The sequence below is a fragment of the Phaethon aethereus genome, assembly GCF_964289735.1.
Source record: "Phaethon aethereus genome assembly, chromosome: 3".
Lineage (NCBI taxonomy): Eukaryota > Metazoa > Chordata > Aves > Phaethontiformes > Phaethontidae > Phaethon > Phaethon aethereus.
In genome coordinates this window covers 41,240,796-41,262,636 of record NC_138576.1, presented here as the reverse complement: position 1 = coordinate 41,262,636, position 21,841 = coordinate 41,240,796, and the positions used below count along the sequence as shown (strand labels likewise).

Below are 21,841 nucleotides of genomic sequence, written 5' to 3'. Positions count from 1 at the left end.
GCTGTAGGAAGGTACAGAGGACTTGGGAAACAGTGTGGACCTTAGATTGTCGAAGTGTAAAAAAAGGCATGATGGTACCTATTCCTTGGGTATTAGACGTAAAATGAAAGATACTTCGGGCTGGATTTATCTGGTCAAGTGCAGACGTCTAGAAAATGGATATGACAGTTTTCTTGACTCTGTCTGTAGCCAGTGGAGAGAAACAAGCAATTGTAGGGCATCACTCATTTCATTTTGAGGAGGGTGCTAATATAGATTAGGTGAACCATACCCTGAAAATGCCTGTTTCTTCCCATTGACTGTAGAGGTAGCCACAGCAACCCGCTTGCACATTCGCCGTCTGTACTGCAGATGTCTAAAGTTGGGGGAATTGAATCCCACTGTGGTATCTTTTCTCCTTCTGTGCATGTGTGCAAGGATGAAATATCAACAACCTGTACTGCTTGAAAGCTTGTTACTGAAGCGCACACAGAAGTTTGCACGAACAAAATAATTCCTGAGTGTTGAAGCAGGGAGCAGTCCCCTGGCGCATTTCCTGCTGTGGCTTTTGTATCTGGAAAGAGGACACGTGGACCGTCTAGGGCATTTGAACTAGGAGATTTTATTTAGTCCTTTCTCAGCTCTTTCATTTTATAATCTAAGCTTAGCTTAAGAAATAGAAATAGCCTGGACCACAAAATGATATAAAATAGCATCTTTTAAATTTTTACTGGTTTTTGGACCTCTTTCCTTCCCCTCTCTGTTCCACCAGATTTACAGCTTAGACCTTTACAGTCTACTTAGATAGACATTTAGCTTCAATTTGAGATGTTACTATGATTCATTGCTGGCCTTCTGAGGACAACTCTCTAATGTTGCTGGCAGCAAATGGCTACTGTTCTGCCTCTTGAGAGTAGCTAAATTTCAATGATGTGGGAAATCAGCTCTCAATATCCAGCTTTCAAAGCACCTTAAGATTTATGTTGAAGTATTATTATGTAAATGTAAGCCCTTTTTATTTCTGAAAGGTAACTGTATGGAGGTGGGCAATATGGGCCTGCTTTACTTCGCAATATGGCATAAATTATAACGCAGTAGCCCATTTTCCATGTGCTGAGTCACAGCGATTACCAAATACCATGTATAATTCCCTTCATTTGTTGCTCTGAAAGTCTCTGGCAAAGATGAAACATATGCTATGCACAGTTCCTCCAGAGGGGCAGGTGGCTGTGTGAAGGGGTCGCTTAGATGTGCTGATCAGGAGACCACTGTCAGTTTGGGAACTGACCTGCTGCAGTATTTAGACCTAGAACCTTGTCTGGAAATTTTGGTGAAGCCCAGAACATCAGTTTGAGATCTGAGGTCTTCAGAAAAATGCCCACTTGGGTGGAACAGGAGGAGTGGAGGGAATGACTTTACTCCTCCAAACCCAGTACAAGATGGTGAGTTCTCCAGGGCAGGGGACCATCTTTTCACAGCTCTCGTGCACAGGAGCATAATGAGATATTCTGGATCATTGAGACTCATCTGCTGCTATCTCAGGCCCATGGCTGCTTGGTCTTGGTGTGGGTTTCTTAGTTGCTGCTGCAATACGGATCATAAGTATGGCAAGTTATTGAGCTGGATGACCTGGCAGCCAGGTTTCTCTGTGCAGTGACAGTAGAGAGGGTAACAGCAACCTGGTAACAAGCCTCTTCGTAATGTGCTAGAAATAAGCTGCTTTCTTCAGATTCCATTTTCCAGCTATGTTTCTATGTCAGTGCATTTTTTTGTTATCAGCACTGTGGGCTACTTCTGGCTTGCTGCAATTTGATTGGAATTTGGAGAATTAAGTGTTTTTTTCTGCTTTCGTTTGTAAAAAGCAAGAAATACAGTTCTATGAAATGTGAAAGCAATTCATAATAGAAATCTCTACTAACAGAAGAGGTGATACAGCAAGCATATGAAAGTGTTCAGATTTGGGGCTAGAGAAAGATAATAGCTAATTGTCTGAACAATTATTTCTTTATTAGATAATGAGAGTTGCTGAAATTGCTAGCTGTATAAATGAGACATCCTGCATTATTGATCAAGCTTCTTTGTTTTAGCTGCACTGGAAGTATACATTTCACTTTTACACGGCTATTCATCAGATCTAAACTTGACATGCAATGATCCATTCATATGGCAATTATTTTTTTTTGTGAAAAAAGCTAAATACTGAAATATGTTTAAAGTAAGGCTGCATTATCTACCCCTTATGGTCTACCCTTATGGTGCAGGAATATATTCACTGATATAATCAGTTAGATCAGTAGTTTACCTAGTCTAATGTTTTACTTCTGTCTGATAACAAGCACTTAATGTTTCAGGTGTCTGAGAAACCTGGTTACTTCAACTGAACAATGTTATACGTAACAGGAATAGTCCTTCCTCACCTTGTGAGCTGGTTTAGTCATTATGTGAGGTGTAGTTACTTTTATTAATTAAAAGTAGAGAAAAAGAATATTGAAATACTATCTCTAAAGCCCTTGAGGTCAAACCTATACGTTATTGACATTTTATTTGCTGTTCCACAATGCTGTGACAGTTGTAATATTATCTATTCTAATTTTGCTCCAAGGAATTGGATTTCAAATAAACCTATTCCAAAAAGAAGCATGAAACCAGAACTAAACAGAAGCCATCATCCTGTTAGTACCATAAGTTGCCTAATAACATGACATGATTAAACATTTTGACCTTGACAAATTACAGTAAAAAAGGACGAAAATGTATATGTATTCCTTATAATCTTTCCTCAGAGGCACAATTTTTGCATAGTTTTGGTGAAATAATGATTATTGCACATATTTCTGAAGTGCCATCATCTGCAACACTAATCCCTTTAAAAACCAAAAAAAAGATACGTATTAGTGAACCCTCTCTACACTTTAGAATAGGAGAGGCTTTGCAGTCAATTATTTATGTGCAATAAGTACTGAAAGCCTTATTATCTCAGAATAATCAATGTTTGGCTGAAGCTTGAGCATGCTAATAGCTTGTCTTAAAAGTCCTGTTCCAGTGTCATTTGAAAAAATGGCAGAACTCCTATTGATTTTAAGCGAAGGAGGATGAGACCAAAAAGTATTGCTTTGAGAGATAATTTTAGATAATCAGTTGAAAACATCTGTAAAAGGACAGAAAACTTGACTTTCACTCTCTGAATAATATGTTATGAGGTATTTCAACAGACAGGGGCTCTTGACTTCAAAATGGTGTGTATTTTCTGTTGCCTTGGGGTGCCTTGTTTAAGCATGTATCTAGCGGGCTGGTGTTACTGTCTCTGGGACTAGATGGATGGCAACTGGAAAAGTGACGAGCAAACTGTGAAGGAGTATGGAGACTCAGTGAAATATTGAAATACCTGCATATCTTTTTGTTTAACACTCAAGTTAATTCTTTTTTCCTTGAATCCCCAGCAAACTTTTTTCTCCAGGATATGCTTTCACTCATTCTGGTGGGGCCTTTTGTTGTTATCTCTCTTCAGCAACTCTGATAATTTGCCTGCGTGGGTGCATGGCAGCTTGTGGTATGTGGGAGCCTGTCTCCTCCTGGGATGCTTGGAACATGACATGAGAAATTAAGGAGGTGACACCCAAAATGGAAGAGATAGTGCCAGTGCTTCAGGATGCCTTCTGGTGCAGGGTCTGCTGCACACTCACACTTGTGGGTTCTGTGTCAGCTTGTAGGGCAGGGCTGGACACAGAAGGCAAGGAGGTGTTCAAAGATTGCAAGGCATAAGGAAAGAGGAGTTTCTGGCATTTGGTGAACCATTCCATTCTCAGACGCAGGGGGGCTGCTGAGTTTGCACGCCTGATGAAGGGTGGATTTTGGCTGCATGTGGAGGAAGTTCTGAAATGTGATTTAATTATTATTAAAAAAAAAAAAAAGTCCTCCAGAACTCAACTTGCTTCTCCATCCAAGCCAAAAATGCTATCAGGACGTCATTTTAAAGGTTGTTTCTCCTCATTTGCTTATCTACAAAGAATAGGAAAACCAAGGAAGAAGGCAGGAATGGTTCTGATGAATGCAGCAGTGATTAAAAAAAAAGTATGTGTGCTCTGTACTGCCTTTTCTGCTGGGGTGGGGTGAGGTATAGCAAACCTTGTATTGCCCTTATTAAGGCAGGTAGATTCTGTTTAATAGTGCTAATCTGTGACCACACTTGAGGGGTGTGTGTCTCTCTATTGATTGAGTAGTGTTATTTTTGAATAGAAGAGTTTATTTTCTGAAGCAAGGGAACCTTTTCCCATTCTCTTACTGACAGTGCTGGGGGATGCTGTCAGTGCTGAGTGGCAAGGTAGAAAAGCTTTCCTTTAGCAAGGAAGAGGCAGCATCAGGAAACAGCCTGTAGATAAGCAGATATCGCTAAGTAGGGAAGTAGGACAGATACCCTGAGACAGCATCTGGCAGAGCAAGGGAAGAGACATGAACTCTCCTTTCCAGAGGAAGCCAGAGAAGGAGCTGTAGGGACTCAGCTCCTCAAAAAGAGCCAAAAGTTCTGAAATTCCATAATATTTAGGTGCTGAGCTCACACTGATTTGAGTCTTAACGTGTTCTATATTTAGTTTCACTTATGCTCCTTAATAGAATTAGTTCCAGTTTAGGAACACAAAAGTCTCAAAGAAATTTGAATTTTTTAGCAGTTTGTTGCCCTTTTCCACCTCAGAATGTTTTCTTCTGCTCCTACAACTAGGAAACAAAATACTGATCTTGGCAAAGCATATTCGGTGGTCCAGTTTGGCGTATATATTTACGTGTCTTTTCATCCATATACTTATATAGACCACAAAAATCATAATATCAGAGTGTAGCAAAAAACTGTGAGACTATTGCTAAATGATTTTAGAATACCCCATTTAATAAACTAGAGGGTTCCCCCCCGCCAAAACAGTGAGCCACATTCTCTCATTTCTCATTCAGTCACACATTAAGACAGATTTGACCAAGTATTTTTAGTTGGAGATTTGGAGCGGCTAAAGTAAGAAATCCTCTTAATAAAAATAGGAGCTTTTTTTAAACTATCTTTTATACTAGTGTAATTCCATTGACTTCACAAGATTTATTCCTAAATCATTCTGATAGGAAAAGAGTACCAGGTTGCGGGCATTTTTATTTTTCTTTTACCCTGTGGGGGTAACATTGTCACCGTGCTTGAGTCCTTCTAATGAAAGAACTATTTTGAATAACATTTCCTTTTTACTAGTTGATGACATGCTACAATATATAGGTAAATAAGTACCAAATATGAATATACAATACAATCATTACTTATTTTCCTGATGATGAAGATAGTTTTCTGTTTTTTGTGAAGCATCACAAGTCATCCTGGGTTTCCTGTAGGACTGCAAGCTGGGATGAGTATAAAATGGGAAGGACAGAGTCAAGTCAGAGGCACTCTATAAACTTCAGCAATTTTTATCAATTTTGCTTTGAATGACCAGAAATATTAAGCTTCCGTCTTCTAGGCGAATATTTCTCAGTAAACTATGTTTACCAGTAGCTTTCAAATTTCAACCTTACGCTTTTGTTATGGAATAAAACAAGATTGTAGGGAGAGAGACTTTTTTTTAATTTATCTTTTATTAGACCAACTCATATTGTTGGAGAAAAAACAGACAAGCTTTTAGGCGCAGAAATCCATCTTCAATTTTGAAACAGAAGGCAATTTCAAGCCAAATGTAGGCTGGGGACGATTGTTTTGAGTTTAATTTTGTTATAGTGATCAGCTCAACAAATAGAAGAGAAAAAGGTGTCTGACACCTTGAAGCAGATGAGGATTTTAGTGAAGGTAGAGGTGATAAGGTAGTGATAAATGTGTCTGAAATAGCTAACAGAATCCAGGGGTGCTGCTGCTATTAAAAAGAGACTCGAGGAAAGGGACAAGAAAAGTGAATGGCAGAAATCCAGACAGGTGTGATTCACCAAATCCCAACTGTACACTGAAAATTTTGGAAAAGATTGATTGAATTGTGGATCAAAGCCTCATTTTCATAGGAACACAAGAATCTATAGGGGTCTCTTTCAGTATCACATCTCCAACAGTGAGTGACAAGAAGTACGTGCATAAAAAGTAATTTTAAGTGTTTGGATGTTTAGGAGCTTCTTAAAGCTATAAAATATTTGTAAATCTCTAAGGGTAGAACAGCAAGCAGTCCAAGCTAGTTACCCTGAGCTCTCAATGGTGAAATATAGGCACACTGGAGAAGTGACTTAATCTTGATTTGAAATAGATATTTAGGGCTATTTCTCTCCATTGACTATAAAGGCAGCCTAGAGCAAGTAACCCAGGTTTAGGCAGTTAACTTCTGAAGTGAACTTCTGACACCTGAAGTTAATTTCCCTCAAGCCTCCAGGACTTGAAAACACAATAGGGTTGCAGGAATGGCCTTGAGCACCAACCCAGGACTATCTGCATTGCCAGGGGCTGTTCCCAGGAGGCATTTAGATATGCACCTCCCCTTTGGGAAGGGGAAGGGGAAGGGAAGAGTTGAGTGGATGGCAGCCCCCCTGTGCCACTTGGCCTTGGTGCCAGAAGGCAGTGTGGGACCTGTCTTATTTAGCCAGCATTGACACAGACTCTGTCACTTGGAAATGAGGACTTACAAGTCCCTAAACCTTAAAAAACTGCACCCTGGTGCAGTTTTCAGAAGTACCTCCATTGCATTAGCTTTACTCTGAAAACAAGATGTGATCTTGCCAGAAATCTTATCTTTAGAAAGGTAATCCCTCTATATTTATCCCTGCATTCATTCTCTGGGCATTAAATTAAAATGGAGATTACTCTTTTAAATGTTTGTATAGATCTCTGCTGCTCTTTATTTTGTTATTCTTGGCTAAAACAATGCTGTTGCTGTAGAAGTGTTTTATGTTTTTTTAAACATATATTATTCTCCAGTTTAATAGGAAGCATTAGGAAACCTTAGTAACTCTTCCTTTTTTAAAAAGAGATTCTGTTCACTGAAAACTGCAGCAAATGACTGGATGCTCAATATTTGAGTTCCCCAGGAAACTCGTACAGCATTGAGCTTGTGCTCGTGAGCTGACCTTTCTTTCATTATATAAGAGAAAAAACAATCTTTATGAAAGTCAAGTCAAAGATAAGATCAGCATGGTGGGCTGGTAATAACATAAAGTAATGTTCAGTGATTAGATAAAATGTACAGTTGATCCTATGGCTTAGATGTGGGCGAGGAATATGATCTAGCTTTACTGGTATAAAAGAAAGATGCAACTTTTTCGTACATCAGTTTCAGGAACATACATCCAAGCATCAAGGACAGCTCACCTTTAAACGCCATCCTGCAGTTTCTCAGCTGTCTGATTAATTCTTGTTGAACAACGGAGGTAATATATTTTTAAATTTTTGTTGCTTTTAAAGAAGAACAATTACATACATTTTTACATTCTCTTTCTCTTCTTTCTGAAAGTTGTCTTCTTCCATTCTGTCAAAGTTTTTACTTTGAAAATTAACTTAAAAGGTTGCACTGGGACTAAAACATCAGTGTTTGGGGTTAAACTAGTTTTGTAAGTAAGAGAAAACTAGATTCTAGAGTTGTAATGCAGCTAAATGGTGATATTTTGTGATTTCTGATGGGTTCCATTAATGTTTCATCAGTAGACTTGTGTTTTTCTCCCAGTCAATGATATTGCTGCCAAATGTCAAATGTTACACAATCTGTGGTACTAATGCATGTTTTAGAGTCTTTAAATGGCCAGTCATGATTAAATATATTAAAGGAAGGGGGGGAAAAAAAAGTGAGCCAAGATTTCTCAGTCTTCAGCAGTTTGCTAACAGGTTGCTGTGTACATGACACTGGGCCGCAAGTGAAGCGCTGGCACTTGTACTCCGTTGCGGTGACACAGCCGTCCCTCGTGGCCAAGCATCCCAGAAAGAAATGAGCACAGTGTGCAAAATCTTTAACAGCTGTTGGATATGACAGCACCACTGTCACCCTATGGAAGAGTATAGAGGGTTGTCCCAAGTTTATGCTGAAAACACTAGGATATTTCATACAATCAGTACAAAGGTTGTCTGTCAAACAAATTTTGCTGGCACGTCTGATCTGGTGGAACTTGACATGAATGTAAAGACACACACAGAGTCCCACATGTACCTGAACAGACAACCTGTTTGCAAATACAGATGATCGCCTGTCTTTGTGATGTTAACTGATAATATGTTAACTGATTTACAGAAAAAGACATGATATTGTAAATAGCAAGGTGAGACTTTTAACTGCTGGGGAAGACTTAAAATTACCATCTTTTTAAAGAACTGCTGGAATTCATGCATTATATAATGTTCCACTAGCTTAAGAAATATAATAATTAATTGAGCGAAGTAAAAAAATTACTAGTGTAGACACAAACTGGGTTAGCAGCAAGTAAGACCATCAGGCAAAATGGCTGTTGTATTGGAAGAGGGGAGAGGATCATATCTGGGTTTTATTGACAGGTATCTTTGGTGTTTTTGGTATGAACCTGACAGTCTGACTCAATAGAGGAAGTACAAAACTGCAATTTCAATTCCTCTTTTGGTTAATGAAATTTAAACAACTTCCCTATGGGATTGCCTCAAACCCTTATAATACACCAAATCATAGCATTATATGTTCTTAGAAAAATTAGGGTGGAGAATGCCACTGTGCCTTCAGCAAAGAGCATGAAATCATGGAATAATCAGTCGAGAGTTATCATGCTATTGCTGTCGCTGGCATCTGTGGTGGGTTGACCCTGGCTGGACAGCAGGTGCCCACCAAAGCCGCTCTATCACTCCTCAGCTGGACAGGGGAGAGAAAATATAACTAAAAGCTTGTGGGTCGAGATAAGGACAGGGAGAGATCAGTCACCAATTGCCATCACGGGCAAAACAGACTCGACTTGGGGAAATGAATTTAATTTACTGCCAGTCAAATCAGCGTAGGGTAATGAGAAACAAAGCCAAATCTTAAACCACTTCCCCCCACCCCTCCCTTCTTCCCAGGCTCAACTTCACTCCCCATTTCTCTACCTCCTCCCCCCGAGCGGCGCAGGGGGGCGGGGAATGGGGGTTGTGGTCAGTTCATCACACGCTGTCTCTGCCGCTCCTTCCCCCGCAGGGGCAGGACTCCAGCTCCAGCGTGGGGTCCCTCCCACGGGAGACGGTCCTCCACGAACTTCTCCCACGTGAGCCCTTCCCACGGGCTGCAGTTCTTCACACACTGCTCCAGCCTGGGTCACCCCACGGGTGCCATCCTTCAGGAACAGGCGGCTCCAGCCTGGGTCCCCCGCGGGGTCACAAGTCCTGCCAGCAACCCTGCTCCAGCCGGGGCTCCTCTCCCCACGGGGCCACAGCTCCTGCCAGCAGCCGGCTCCAGCCTGGGCTGCCCACGGGGTCACGGCCTCCTTCGGGCATCCCCCTGCTCCGGCGTGGGGCCCTCCCCGGGTGCAGGTGGAGATCTGCTCCCCCGTGGAGCTCCATGGCTGCAGGGGCACAGCCGGCCTCGCCATGGGCTTCCCCAGGGGCTGCCGGGGAGTCTCTGCTCCGGTGCCTGGAGCAGCTCCTGCCCCTCCTGCTGCTCTGACCTGGGGGCTGCAGGGCTGTTCTCATATTCTCACTCCTCTCTCTGGCTGCAGTTACTGTGTGCCCTTTTTTTTTCCCCTCTTAACTCTATTACCCCTGAGGCGCTGCCACCATTGCTGATGGGCTCGGCCTTGGCTGTATCAGACACAGGGGAAGCTTCTAGCAGCTTCTCAAAAAACCACCTGCTGTAGCCCCCCTGCTATGAAAATTTTGCCACGCAAACCCAATATAGCATCTAATTGGAGCCACTGGAGCATCCAGGCTATCAAAAGTCTCAGGATGATGTGGAAACAGGTCGTTTGGAAAAGGCTGTCTGTCTTCTCCTGCTGGTGCGTGAGCTCCTCCAGACAGCTCCTCGCACTCTGGGGAATGTCTCCTTGGATGGAACAGGCCTTGACGTTAAACTGTGGGATTATGTCCCAGTGCAGGCAAGTCTGCCAGCAGTTGCACCCCCTCTATGGGTCAATAAACCAAGACCTGCTGACCTATGCGTAGCAGCGTGACGTCCCCATATATCTCTGTGAATTTGTGCAGTGATGGAGCATCCCTCTGCTAATCAATACTTTGCACATATCCCAGTGCTCCAGGTTCACTTTCAGATAATACCAGGCAAGTGGCTTTACTCCTTGGACCACCCCAGGTTTGCCTCTCCCTCCAGATGTGAGCAGGCATTACTTGTGGCAGTCCTTGCAGGGATTCTGCTGGGTAGGTGCAAAATCTGAAAAGAAATACATTTCCATTATGTGAAAGCCATCTTCGTTTAATATTACTTGATTTTTTTCCTGCGTAGGGTTGGCAGTGCCTTCTCTGATCAGTACAGCATGATTAAATAACCTCTACACCAAATCTCAAGACCAATTTCTTTGTTGCTGGCATTATTGTCCTTGTTACTGCCACCTCATTTTTTAGAACATTTGGGGCTACAATTTGATCTGTCCCTGGAGAATATTTATCATGGAGTAGCAGAATTGACTGGTGTATTTGGAAGAGGAGAAGCTCTTAAGTAGTTAAGGATGGAATGATCTTTTTTTTTTTTTTTCCTTCTTGCTAAGGACGGTAGCTTTCAGTACATGGGCCCATGTGAACCTCATGAGGTCCAACAAGGCCAAGTGCAGGGTCCTGCACCTGGCTCAGGGCAACCCCCGGTACCAATACAGGCTGGGGGATGAAGGGATCGAGAGCAGCCCTGCCCAGAAGGACTTGGGGTTACTGGTGGATGAAAAGCTGGACATGAGCCGGCAATGTGCGCTCGCAGCCCAGAAGGCCAACCATATCCTGGGCTGCATCCAAAGCAGCGTGGCCAGCAGGTCGAGGGAGGTGATTCTGCCCCTCTACTCTGCTCTGGTAAGACCCCACCTGGAGTCCTGAGTCCAGCTCTGGAGTCCTCAGCACAGGAGAGACATGGACCTGTTGGAGCGGGTCCAGAGGAGGCCACAAAAATGATCAGAGGGCTGGAACACCTCTCCTGTGAGGACAGGCTGAGAGAGTTGGGGTTGTTCATCCTGGAGAAGAGAAGACTCCAGGGAGACCTTATTGCAGTCTTTTGGTACTTCAAGGGGGTTTTTAAGAAAGATGGGGACAGAGTTTTTAGCAGGGCCTGTAGCGATAGGACAAGGGGTAATGGTTTTGAACTAAAGGAGGGCAGATATAGACTAGGTATAAGGAAGAATTTTTTTACACTGAGGGTGGTGAACCGCTGGCACAGGTTGCCCAGAGAGGTGGTAGATGCCTCATCCCTGGAAACATTCCAGGTCAGGTTGGACGAGGCTCTGAGCAACCTGATCTAGTTGAAGATGTCCCTGCTCGCTGCAGGGGGTTGGACTAGATGGCCTTAAAAAGTCCCACTCAGCCCAAAGGTTCTATGATTCTATCTAAAATGTATATGTGAGTGTTGTCAGCTTGGGGCCTTATACTGCACATCACTCATTGGCACATCATGTTCTTGTGTGACAGTTTCAATCTTTTAAAGTCAAGGGATCAGGTGGTCTATGCAGGCACAGAAGAAACTGTTCAAAAGATCCAGTTGCAAGAGTCTGGAGATGCCATCAGCCCAAACAAGCTGGTGTTAGCTCCAGGCATGGCCTTGGGTGGGTGACTGCAGAGGTGGAGAGATCTTTGTGTTCAGATAACGTTTCTGAGAAGGCAGGTAAATAGGTGATTAGGAGCTGTGGGCTTGGGATGCTGCCTGGGGTGCTTGGCTGAAGCCAGTCAGGAACGACTGGGGCAGTGGACCAGGCACTGCTGCGCAGCCACAGCCAAACACCCTCTCTTCAGGGTGAAGGTGAGCAGTGCTCAGCCCAGAACCCCTCACAGGATAATCTGCAAGGGCAGGGAAAGCCCCCCTGTTGAAATGTACTCTGTGTCTCAGCAATAAAAAGACCCTGAAACTCAATCCTCCCAGGCAAGGCTGCCCCAGGCCAGCCAGGTTGGGCGAAGGAGCGCTGCTGTCTCTGTCACCAGCACAGGCTGCCCCGGTTTGGGAATTTGATACTTCAGCATCCTTTGTACAGCTCTTTTCTCCATGGACCAAATTACTTCACCCTGGGATATAAGTCATTCCTGTTCATTTCTAAAGGAAGGGCTCAGGTCTATGCTTTGGAAGAAAATAATTTTTAAGGTAGAAATTCTGTTTTCTTAGCGAGGGACCAGGCCAAAACTGTCTTTGACTGAGCACAATAAAATTATCAGTTTTATACAGAAGCTTAATGGTTAAGAAGGAAGGTTACAAACTTCATGCCTAAAATACTACATTTTAATACTGACAAGAGCAGAAGTGAAGTTCAGTATTTTGTTTTATGTGTTCACAGCTCAGATGAATCCAAGGTCTTTAAAAGTAGTATTAGTTGACCAGATGTTTATAACATGAAAATTTGAAAAAGCGTGTGGCATCTTTAGCCTGCCTGCCTTTCCAGTGAGGAAGGACCTCATGGCCTTGCCACAGGCACATAGGAGTTTTCTGGCTCAAAAGAAACAGCAGTTTCTTATGACCAGCTTATGACCATTTTTTTGTCTCTGACCAGGTTGGTACAAAACGCTTCAGAATAATTTTAAAGGTGCTGTGTTAACTACCAAAAAGCATCCTGCCAATCTGCATGTAGCCCTTAGTACATCTGATGTTTGGATACGGAGAGAACTGAGGTTTCATGTCATATCTCCCCCCCGGCCCCCCACGAAATCTCATTGTGAATAATAATGAAAAAAAGTAAATTAATGTAAAAAAAAAATCAAGCAGATCCCCAAGTTTGGGATGATAGTCATACAGTTGCAACTTACATATTCTGCATCTTTAGTATTACGGTTCCCCCAGGTATTCATATCAGAGATATGCATTACCCTGTGGTATGGATTTGATCTGGATCAAATATAACCACACAACTGCATTTCTGTTGAATTACCCAGAGAACAAGCAATATGCTATTTATGGCCACTTCATCTTGTGCACTAGCTGTAGAAGGACAGATGTGCAGTGCCACATGAAGCCTTGCTGCACAAAATTAATCTACTGAAAAGATTTTTAAAAGTTTGAGCCGACTAGGCTTTGTTTCTACTGAACCAGCTCTCTGTTACTCGGAACCCAAAAGCCAAGTTGCTGCATCAGTAAAACGAAGCCTAAAAGAAATCTCAGTCCTGAAGGCTGCAGCGATGCTGAACTCCCTGGGACTGCCCTGACCCTGCACGATGCAGGTGGCCCTGGGGCTGTTTCAAGCCCTCCTGAGCTCTCTCTTGGCACCATATCTCCTCGGGCGCTCTGGAGCACAGCATGTAGGGCCTCTCTCATTACATAGACTGGAGGAGCTTTCTTCCACCAAGGGACAGGACTGTGAAGATCTGTTTATGGGGAGTTTGGCGCTAAAGAAGTCATAGAATCATAGAATCATTTAGGTTGGAAAAGACCTTTAAGATCATTGAGTCCAACCGTAAACTTAACGCTGCCAAGTCCACCACTAAACCATGTCCCTAAGCGCGTCTTTTATATACCTCCAGTGATGGTGACCACTTCCCTGGCAGCCTGTTCCAATGCTTGACAACCCTTTCAGTGAAGAATTTTTTCCTAATATCCAATCTAAACCTCCCCTGGTACAACTTGAGGCCATTTCAGTGTGTGGAAAAATAATCTGACTCTTGGTTCAGGGAATGATGTCCTGATGTGAAATTATTTTCCCTGAAATTAGTCTTTCCATGTCCCAGATTCTGCAGATTCTTTTGTCTTTTCCATAATCATTTGCTGGCTTTTTTAATATTTACCATAAATATTAGACAGTTATGACTTTTCAAGTTTCTGTGCTGTGGCTTATGTTAATATTCAGAAAAAAAATTGTTAAGGCCAGAAAGAAAGGCACATTTTTGTTATTGTGAAGTCAATTTTCTCAGCCTATAAAATGCACATCAGTACTCTGTGTTTTCAGTTTCTGATCCTTGTTCTAAATTGTCTCTGTTACTTGAACTGAATGCTGTATCAGTGTGTAGCCTAGATACTGGTACTGTACCCAGTGCGAAACAGCCCTTTAAAAATATGTGTATTTGTATTTCCAGACAGATCATGGATTGCTACAGGAAGTATGCAGCTGTCACTTTGACCATTTTGTCTGTATTTCTGCATCTTCTTCATGCTTTCCCAGATGGAGAGTTTCTCATGCAGGGTAAGCTGCTTTCAGCATTCAGAAATAGGGCAATTGTTTTTAAAGAGTATTAATTAAACTTTCACATGTGTTATAAATGTGTTCATAAATCTTATCGTCCAGTTGCATTTATTGACACTCAGATATGAAGGTGTAATAAATCAAGATAATTTTGCTATGAGTATACTTCCAATTTATTCTCTAAACTTGATTTCTCCAGGTCGAGAGTCTCCCAGATGACCATGTCCTCATGTTGACCTGGGTGATCTTAATCCTTGAAACATTATCAAATAGAAACATTTTGGTTTCTTGCACTCTTGAGATCTAAATGGCAACATAGCATCAGGAACAGCAGAACCACATCTTCTCATTATATGCAGAATACTTTCCTTCTGTAGATCCCAGAATATGGGATGTTGATGGTGTAGCATTCAGTGAAAGAGGTATATTAGGAAGATTTTAGGGGCCTTTTGGAGGTTGGATTTTTTTTTTTTTTTTTTTAATTCAGCCTTGAACTTAGTATAGAAAAATGCGAGCTACAGAGACCTTGGAGTCACTGGGTGTTTTTAAAACTCTTGATAACAGTCTTGCCTGAAAACAGGCAATGTCTAAGAAGCACTACAAATCCTGCTGGTGCTATTTAACTATCTGTAGCTAGTAGGAAGTTTTCTAGGGACAGCTAGTGTAGTAGTCATACAGAAAACCCTCCACAACTGTCAACAAAAATTAAATTAGAAAACCAGAAAAGATACGATAATGCTTGTGCCTTACCTAGAAAGCCACACACTAGTTTTACAGCCGGTGCATGTTGCAGAGTTGAAGGACTAAAGAGGGGAGCTTTGGTGTTTGTGCTTTTCTGTTCTGCAGACGTGAAGGAGGAGAAAGCAGACAGTGTTTCCTCTTACTGCCCTTTCCCTTTCTTTTTGAAAATAAAAATACATCTGGAGATGAAGTAAAAGTCTCTTCCTTATGTTTTCATGGCAGGCTGTCCAGAATGCAAGCTAGGGGAGAACAGATTCTTTTCCAAGCCAGGAGCGCCCATTTACCAGTGCACTGGGTGCTGTTTCTCCCGGGCCTATCCCACTCCAATGAGGTCCAAGAAGACCATGCTCGTTCCAAAGAACATTACATCAGAAGCAACATGCTGTGTAGCAAAGGCTTTTACCAAGGTGAGGGTGTGAATGCGACGCGTTTAAGCTTGTGTTAGGATGCAATATTTAGCTGAACCAGTGAATATAAAAGGATATGTTTTTGCTGGAGGACATTGGAGAGCTATTTGAGGGAAACATCCTTGGCATTTATATCCTTTGCACTTGGGTTCTTTCTTTTTTCTAAAGAGGAAATTAAAAGTGTCAACCAGTACGGAGTCTGATATTCAGTTGGGATGCAGAAATTGATGCAGTGTCGCTGACTTCAGTGAAACTACTTTGACTCATGATACCTCAAGTTCTGGTGGTGGACTTGTCCCCTTGTTTTTAACTCTCCTGGATGTGCACCCTTCCCTTAAATGCTATGCAGTGTGTATTTGATTTTAATTAGGCATTTTCTGTGCATCTTTCTTGCATAGGCAGGAGTTCTCTGGGAAGGTGGCTGGTCAATGCTATCAATTACGTATATGGGAATGAGGGACCAAAACCATCTGTGCTCATTAGATTAATTGAGGTTGTGTTTACTTTTAATAGTACAACCAAGAGGGAACTGTAAATGTATGCAACTACTTTGAGCATTTAACACTCCCATCTGGAAGGTTCTCTTAAAGAGAGAGTCTGCTAAAGCTAATTGTTTTGAGAGTGATTCAGCTCCAGGTGAAGAAACCTTAAATTTGATGTAAGAAATGGTGAGCTAGTTGAAACAAGCTAAGGTGTCTATCCTGTGGTGGTCTGAATCATGTTCATTGAGTGTGTTGACTAGAGGCTCAGTTCAGTTACCCACTCACAGATTTGGTGCCATTTGAGATACTCTTGGGTACTCAAAGACATCTGCATATGGCTGGCAGACACAGGACACATAAAAGACCTTCTGGAGTAGCAGCTGGAGGCTTGGTGGGATCCCCTCTGACATCTCAAATGGCAATCAACAGCTCTGGGTGTGCAGCTGAACAGAGTGCTGGATCACCACCAGCTGTGATGAGAGCCCGGGTACCTGACTACTTATAGCTAGTGTAGCAGACATGCAGAAAACCCTCCACAACTGTTAACAAAAATTAAGTTAGAAAACTAGAAAAGATGCAGTAATGCTTGTGCCCTACTAACCTACAGCTGAACCCATCCTGGCTCTTTATCTGAGTAGAGCACAGATTTTTTTCTGGACCACCAACATTATACTTGCCCTGAGGCAGCAACTAGAATTTGGTTGAGATTAAAAACAAAGATGACTCATTGTGTTTGTGGTCTCTGTTTTTATAATTCCCATGAGAAATATTTTAAGGACACTTCCTGATTTTTCATAGACTGGTTACTTGACACTTTTTGAAAATTAGACACTTTAAGAAGTGCCAAATTAAGGACACCAAACTATGTCACTATGCCTGTCACTATTGAAAACCTTCTCTTTATGGCTCTGAAAGACACTGATGATGCAGCTTCACAGGTTGGCGTTCAGAGGCCATTCTAGCACACGTACCCCAAAGAGCATGTGTACGTTGTGGTTAAGAAAAAGGCTTCGGACATCTTTTACTTGAGAATGCTGTTTTTACTGTGTATCTAATCCTAATTATTTGTTATATGTGTGTGTTTTCTTTTTTTTAAGATTACCCTTAAGGACAATGTGAAGATAGAGAACCATACAGACTGTCACTGCAGTACCTGCTACTATCATAAATCCTAAAGCCTGTCCCTTTGTTAATGATCAAGGACAACGGTGAATGGAATATTTGTTTTTCAGCTTTTATAGCACCACTGTGTAAAATCTCATGTTTTCTGGTCAAGACACTGGGTAGACCTTTGAATTAGATGGATGGCTGTTTTATTTCCTCTTTGCTTCTTCATGCATTTAAGTAAGTTTAATTATTTCCATTAGGGATAAAATACAGCACTTGCATGACAACTGAAGGCTTGATCTATTTTTAAAATAAACTGTCAGTTAAATCATCCATGTTTCTTGAGGAAAAATGATGATTTAATAGCTTAAAAGAAGAAAAGATTCTGCTGCAGTTAGTTTCTAGATTTCTTTTTCTGGTGGGAGAGGGAGGGAAGGAGGAAGGGAGGGATGGGAAAGTGGACAGAAAAAGAAGCAATAATTTCCCCTTATTCATTTGGTGATCGGATTTTTTTGAAGACTCAACATTTTGTTTCTCCTGTTTCTCTTCCATTTTTTCTTTACCTTGTGGGCAGAAAGTTTAACAGTATATCATCTATGTGCAGTGCTCTGTCTTTCTGCGCCATCTTTTATTTTTCTTTGAACTTAATCTCCTCCCATATAGTTAGATAAATGGATGCGTAATCATCAGATGTTATAAAGAATTGTACAGTTTCGTGTAGCAGTGGTGGAATAGAGGAGTGGTACAACAGTGTTAGCTGTTTAAGGTATGCCTGAACAGCATGGTATAGGGCTTTACTAATTCCCATATGCAATGTTCTGGACTCAGATATACAAATGGGAATGTGTTAGGTGAAAAGAGGACCACAGAATATGTATTCAGAATACATGACCTTAAAATCGCAAACTGTGATTTTAGACATAGCACTTGTTCACTTGCAGTGGGTTGGATCGGAGTCTCCGGAGGAACTACTTGCAGGTCTGGAGCCTGCCCATGGGAACTGAAGTGAATGAATTCTCCTGCTCTTCACCCTAATATCTAGGGTGAGAACATCAGCCTTTGCTACGGTCACTGTCTGCAAGGGTTTAAATGTGCTGTCTCAGAAAGCCTCAGCTATATTTGTGGGGGGGTTCCCTGCAGCAGATGCTGTGAAGGTAAGAACTTCTGATGGAGACAGGGAAGGTTGCCTGGGGTCAGGCTGTGAGAGTGGCTGGTCTGTCCTAGGGCACGGCCATGGCTGATGTCTGCTGCAGTGCCAAACGACTGAAGTAGTTTAGACAGGCCTCCAGGGCTAAGCTGTGATGGGGCACTTGAGCAGCCCAAGACAGGCAGGATCTAATGATGGTTTAAATCCACTATTCATCCACCCCTCTGTCTATTGGAGTGCAAATCTAGTGCTATCTTCTAAGAATACAATCATGAGGCTTTGTGGAGAGAAAAGACTTCTCCATAGATAGGGGAGATGAGGTTCTTAGAGAAGCATTATTCAGCATTTGTCCAGTAAACCTTATTAGCCTGATCTCTATGCCTTAACAGCGTGATTCAGGCTTTCACTCCCGGGAACCACTGATCTGGTCAAGTCCCATGTCCTAGTGCAGAATCAGCTGCACTGTCCTATTCCTGGGAGATGTTTTGCCTGACTTGCTGAGTCAGGCAAACCTCCAGTGGTTATTCCAGAATCTTCCGAGGAGACTGATCTTGTCGCTTTAATGTTCTTACTATGCTGGAAAATGTCAATCTTCTGGAAATTTTTTCCCTAACATTTTTTCTATGTCTCATTTGCTTTGACATTACTTTTGGTCAAAGGGGAGGTAGTCCAGTAGGGTAGTCTTTAGGATGAGTTTAATAACATCAGCAGCACAGGTTTTCACAATGAGAACTCTAATTTCTCATTCCAGATCATCACTCAAGACATTACGGGAATATACATCAAGCAGCTGCTATAGCTGACTCACAATTCCAAGTTGTTGTACAATTTTATTAAACGTGATTGATGCGGGTACTTTTGCAAGAGAGCCAGGTCCTGCCTGGGATTTCTGGGCAACGAGGGAGGAGTGATCCGAAGCTGCAAGCTGATTACCTTTGGGAAGGGTGTTGCATTTTCTCATAACTTTGACAGGACTGAAAGAGACAGCAGGGAAACACATTCTCTGAAGTTCACTTGTAGAGGAGACATGCCTTTTCACCCTGCCAAACTTCTTGGATGACCTTTTCCTCAGGTGAGCTCCTCTGGCAGTATCAAGTACTTGCTTGTCTATCTATGCCTGCGCTGCCCGCAGTAGGAGGTTGGAGGCATGATAAACTTCTGTTTGCATCTTCTGAATCAACTTCCATATTTTGCATTGCAAAACCATAGAAATATTGAAAACCAGTAACCAATTAGAGTGAAACCCATGCTTTAAAGAAGACGTGGGATGCTCTAGCCCTGTGTCATTCTAGGATGCCTGGTCTCTTTTTCCCTCCTGCTTGTACAAAGCCATTTAGTCATGAACTTCTCAACTCATGGATCCCTCTCTCCCCTAAGGCGACCTCAGGCATCAAGAGCTCGCCAAGTGTGTATTCTGAGGGTATGTGGAATGCGGGAGCATCCGCCTGGTTCAGTTATCTGTCTCCAACTCTTCGGCTTAGGAGGAATAATGCATAACAAGGAAAGTGATAAAATAAACACGAAGCTACACAAACCTAACAGCAAGCGATAAGGGGGACAGTAAGAAAGACCAGAGCTCTTCAGCCACTGATTGATGGGCCATTAGCGATGGCCCTCGGGCACCAAGGTGGAGGGGGAAGCCCCAGCGCTCTCACTGCTGAAGAGGGGGAGCAAGGCTGCCCTCGGTGCTGTGGGGTGCTTGAAGGGGGTACCGGGGTGGGGGCGGGGGGTGCAAAACTCCTTATGGGCCAGCAGAAGGGGTTTGTGGGACTGTGCAAATTTATTACAGGATGTTTAGAGGAAGGGCCAAAGGTGGAGAAAGGTGGTGGTGGGGATCAGGGTGGTCTGGGGATGAGCAAGCGTGGGAAAAGAGAGGGGTATTGAAGGGACCGGTCGCGTGTGCAACCTGCCAGTCAAAATGCTTCTCTGACTGAGCTGCTGCTTGATCACTGCAGTCTGTCCCATCTTCTTATTAAATCCTTTATTTTTTTTCCTGTGTAATTCCATGTTATATCCCATGTGTGAGTGCTGCAGGGCCTAAGTGCTAGCAACTGGAGAAGGGACCCATAGGTCTTGGTGCCAGGAACTAGAGAGACCAGTATGCAAGAGGGTTGTGGGTGGTCCCAGCTGGAGGGACCATGGGCCGTAAGGCTTGCAGATCTAGGTGTCAGCAACTGGTGTTGACCAGGGTGTATGTTTATGTGGGAGAGGTCTAAATACCAGCACATGTAAATACCGAAGTGTGTTTATTTCCCCTCCAGTTAATTTATTCCTATGTGCATGTGTATGTTTGATTGTATAGCAAATTTTAAGCTGGACTAGTTGGTGAGCAGGAAGAAGCCTACATCAGGAAGGACTCAAGGTCAGAGCCTGTGCTGGGTAAGGGGACCCAGGGTCTGGGCACAGGTAGACTGAGAAGCTATGCTAATATTCGAGGGTTTCATGATTGTGGGGATGCTTGTGGGACAAGCGTGTGGTGCACGCTTGCAAACTTCAAACTGGACTGGCTGGAGAGTAGGAGGAGACCTGCTTACTGAGTGAGGGAGCCTGGGGATGGGTATTAAAGGGGTTTGCTGGCTGGGCTGGTATTTGAGTATTTGTGAATATGAGTCTGCTTGTGAATCTGGAAAAGTGAGGGCACGTGTGTTTTCATAGAGAATGTCAATCCTCATCAGCCAAAGAGGAGGAGCAGGACTGGGCTTTACTAACATTTGAGTGAGGGTTGTTGGTTTTTATATGAGTGCAGCTAAAGGCAGTGGTCTGTCAGGTAGTCTGTGTGTCCGACTGCCTTGGTGCCCTCCGTGTGTACATGTGTGTGCCTGTCTGGGACAGATGCTCATCTTTGCTGCGCACCAGACCTGCACATAGGGATAGGAGCCATGTCCATTAGACTCTCCTGAGTCCCTGCGAGCCCTGGCTGGGCTATGGTGGTGTCGTGGTTTAGCCCCAGCTGGCAACTAAGCCCCATGCAACCGCTCGCTCCATGGTGGGAGGGGGGAGAGAATCAGAAGAGTGAAAGTGAGGAAACTCATGGGTTGAGATACAGACAGTTTAACAGGTAAAGCAAAAGCTGCACACAAGCAAAGCAGAACAAGGAATCCATTCACCACTCCCCTTGGGCAGGCAGGAGTTCAGCCATCTCCAGGGAAGCAGGGCTCCATCACGCGTAATGGTTTCTTGGGAAGACAGACACCATCACTCCAAACGTCCCTCCACCCCTCCCTTCTTTGTCCCAGCTTTATATACTGAGCATGACGTCGTATGGTAGGGAATATCCCTTTGGCCAGCCTGGGTCAGCTGTCCCAGCTGTGTCCCCTCCCAGCTCCCTGTGCACCCCCAGCCTGCTCACTGCAGGCCAGCACGAGAAGCTAGACTGTCCTTGAGTACTTAGCAACAACTTGAAACATCAGCACGTTCTCAACATTTTCTCATCCCAAATCCAAAACATAGCCTCACACTAGCTTCTGTGAAGAAAATTAACTCTATCCTGGCTGAAACCAGGACAGGTGGTCAGCAAGGAAGGATCCCTGGGTCCTGGAGTCTGTGGGATTCAGCAGCCAAGCTTTGCATGCTTAATGTATATTATCCAAATACATTTTTTGACATTGTAGCTGTTAGAATTAGGTCAGAATTTAATTGTTAATGTTTGAAGGTGAGTGTAAAAACCAAGGCCATAGTCAGAAGAGTGGTGGTGGTTGGTCAGCGAGCACATACACAGTCAGGGCAAGGAAGAACAATGCGACGTGTTGTTA

General features: G+C 43.2%; 1 protein-coding gene across 1 annotated transcript; it reads left to right on the top strand.

Annotated features, from left to right (window-relative positions):
* Positions 1–14,032: 14,032 nt before the first annotated feature.
* On the top strand, positions 14,033–17,010 carry CGA (glycoprotein hormones, alpha polypeptide; the record flags this gene model as incomplete). Its single annotated transcript, XM_081997182.1, has 3 exons — positions 14,033–14,205; positions 15,169–15,353; positions 16,933–17,010. The coding sequence occupies exons 1-3, from the start codon at positions 14,079–14,081 to the stop codon at positions 17,008–17,010; spliced, it is 390 nt and encodes a 129-aa protein (XP_081853308.1). The 5' UTR covers positions 14,033–14,078.
* Between the last annotated feature and the right edge of the window lie 4,831 nt (positions 17,011–21,841).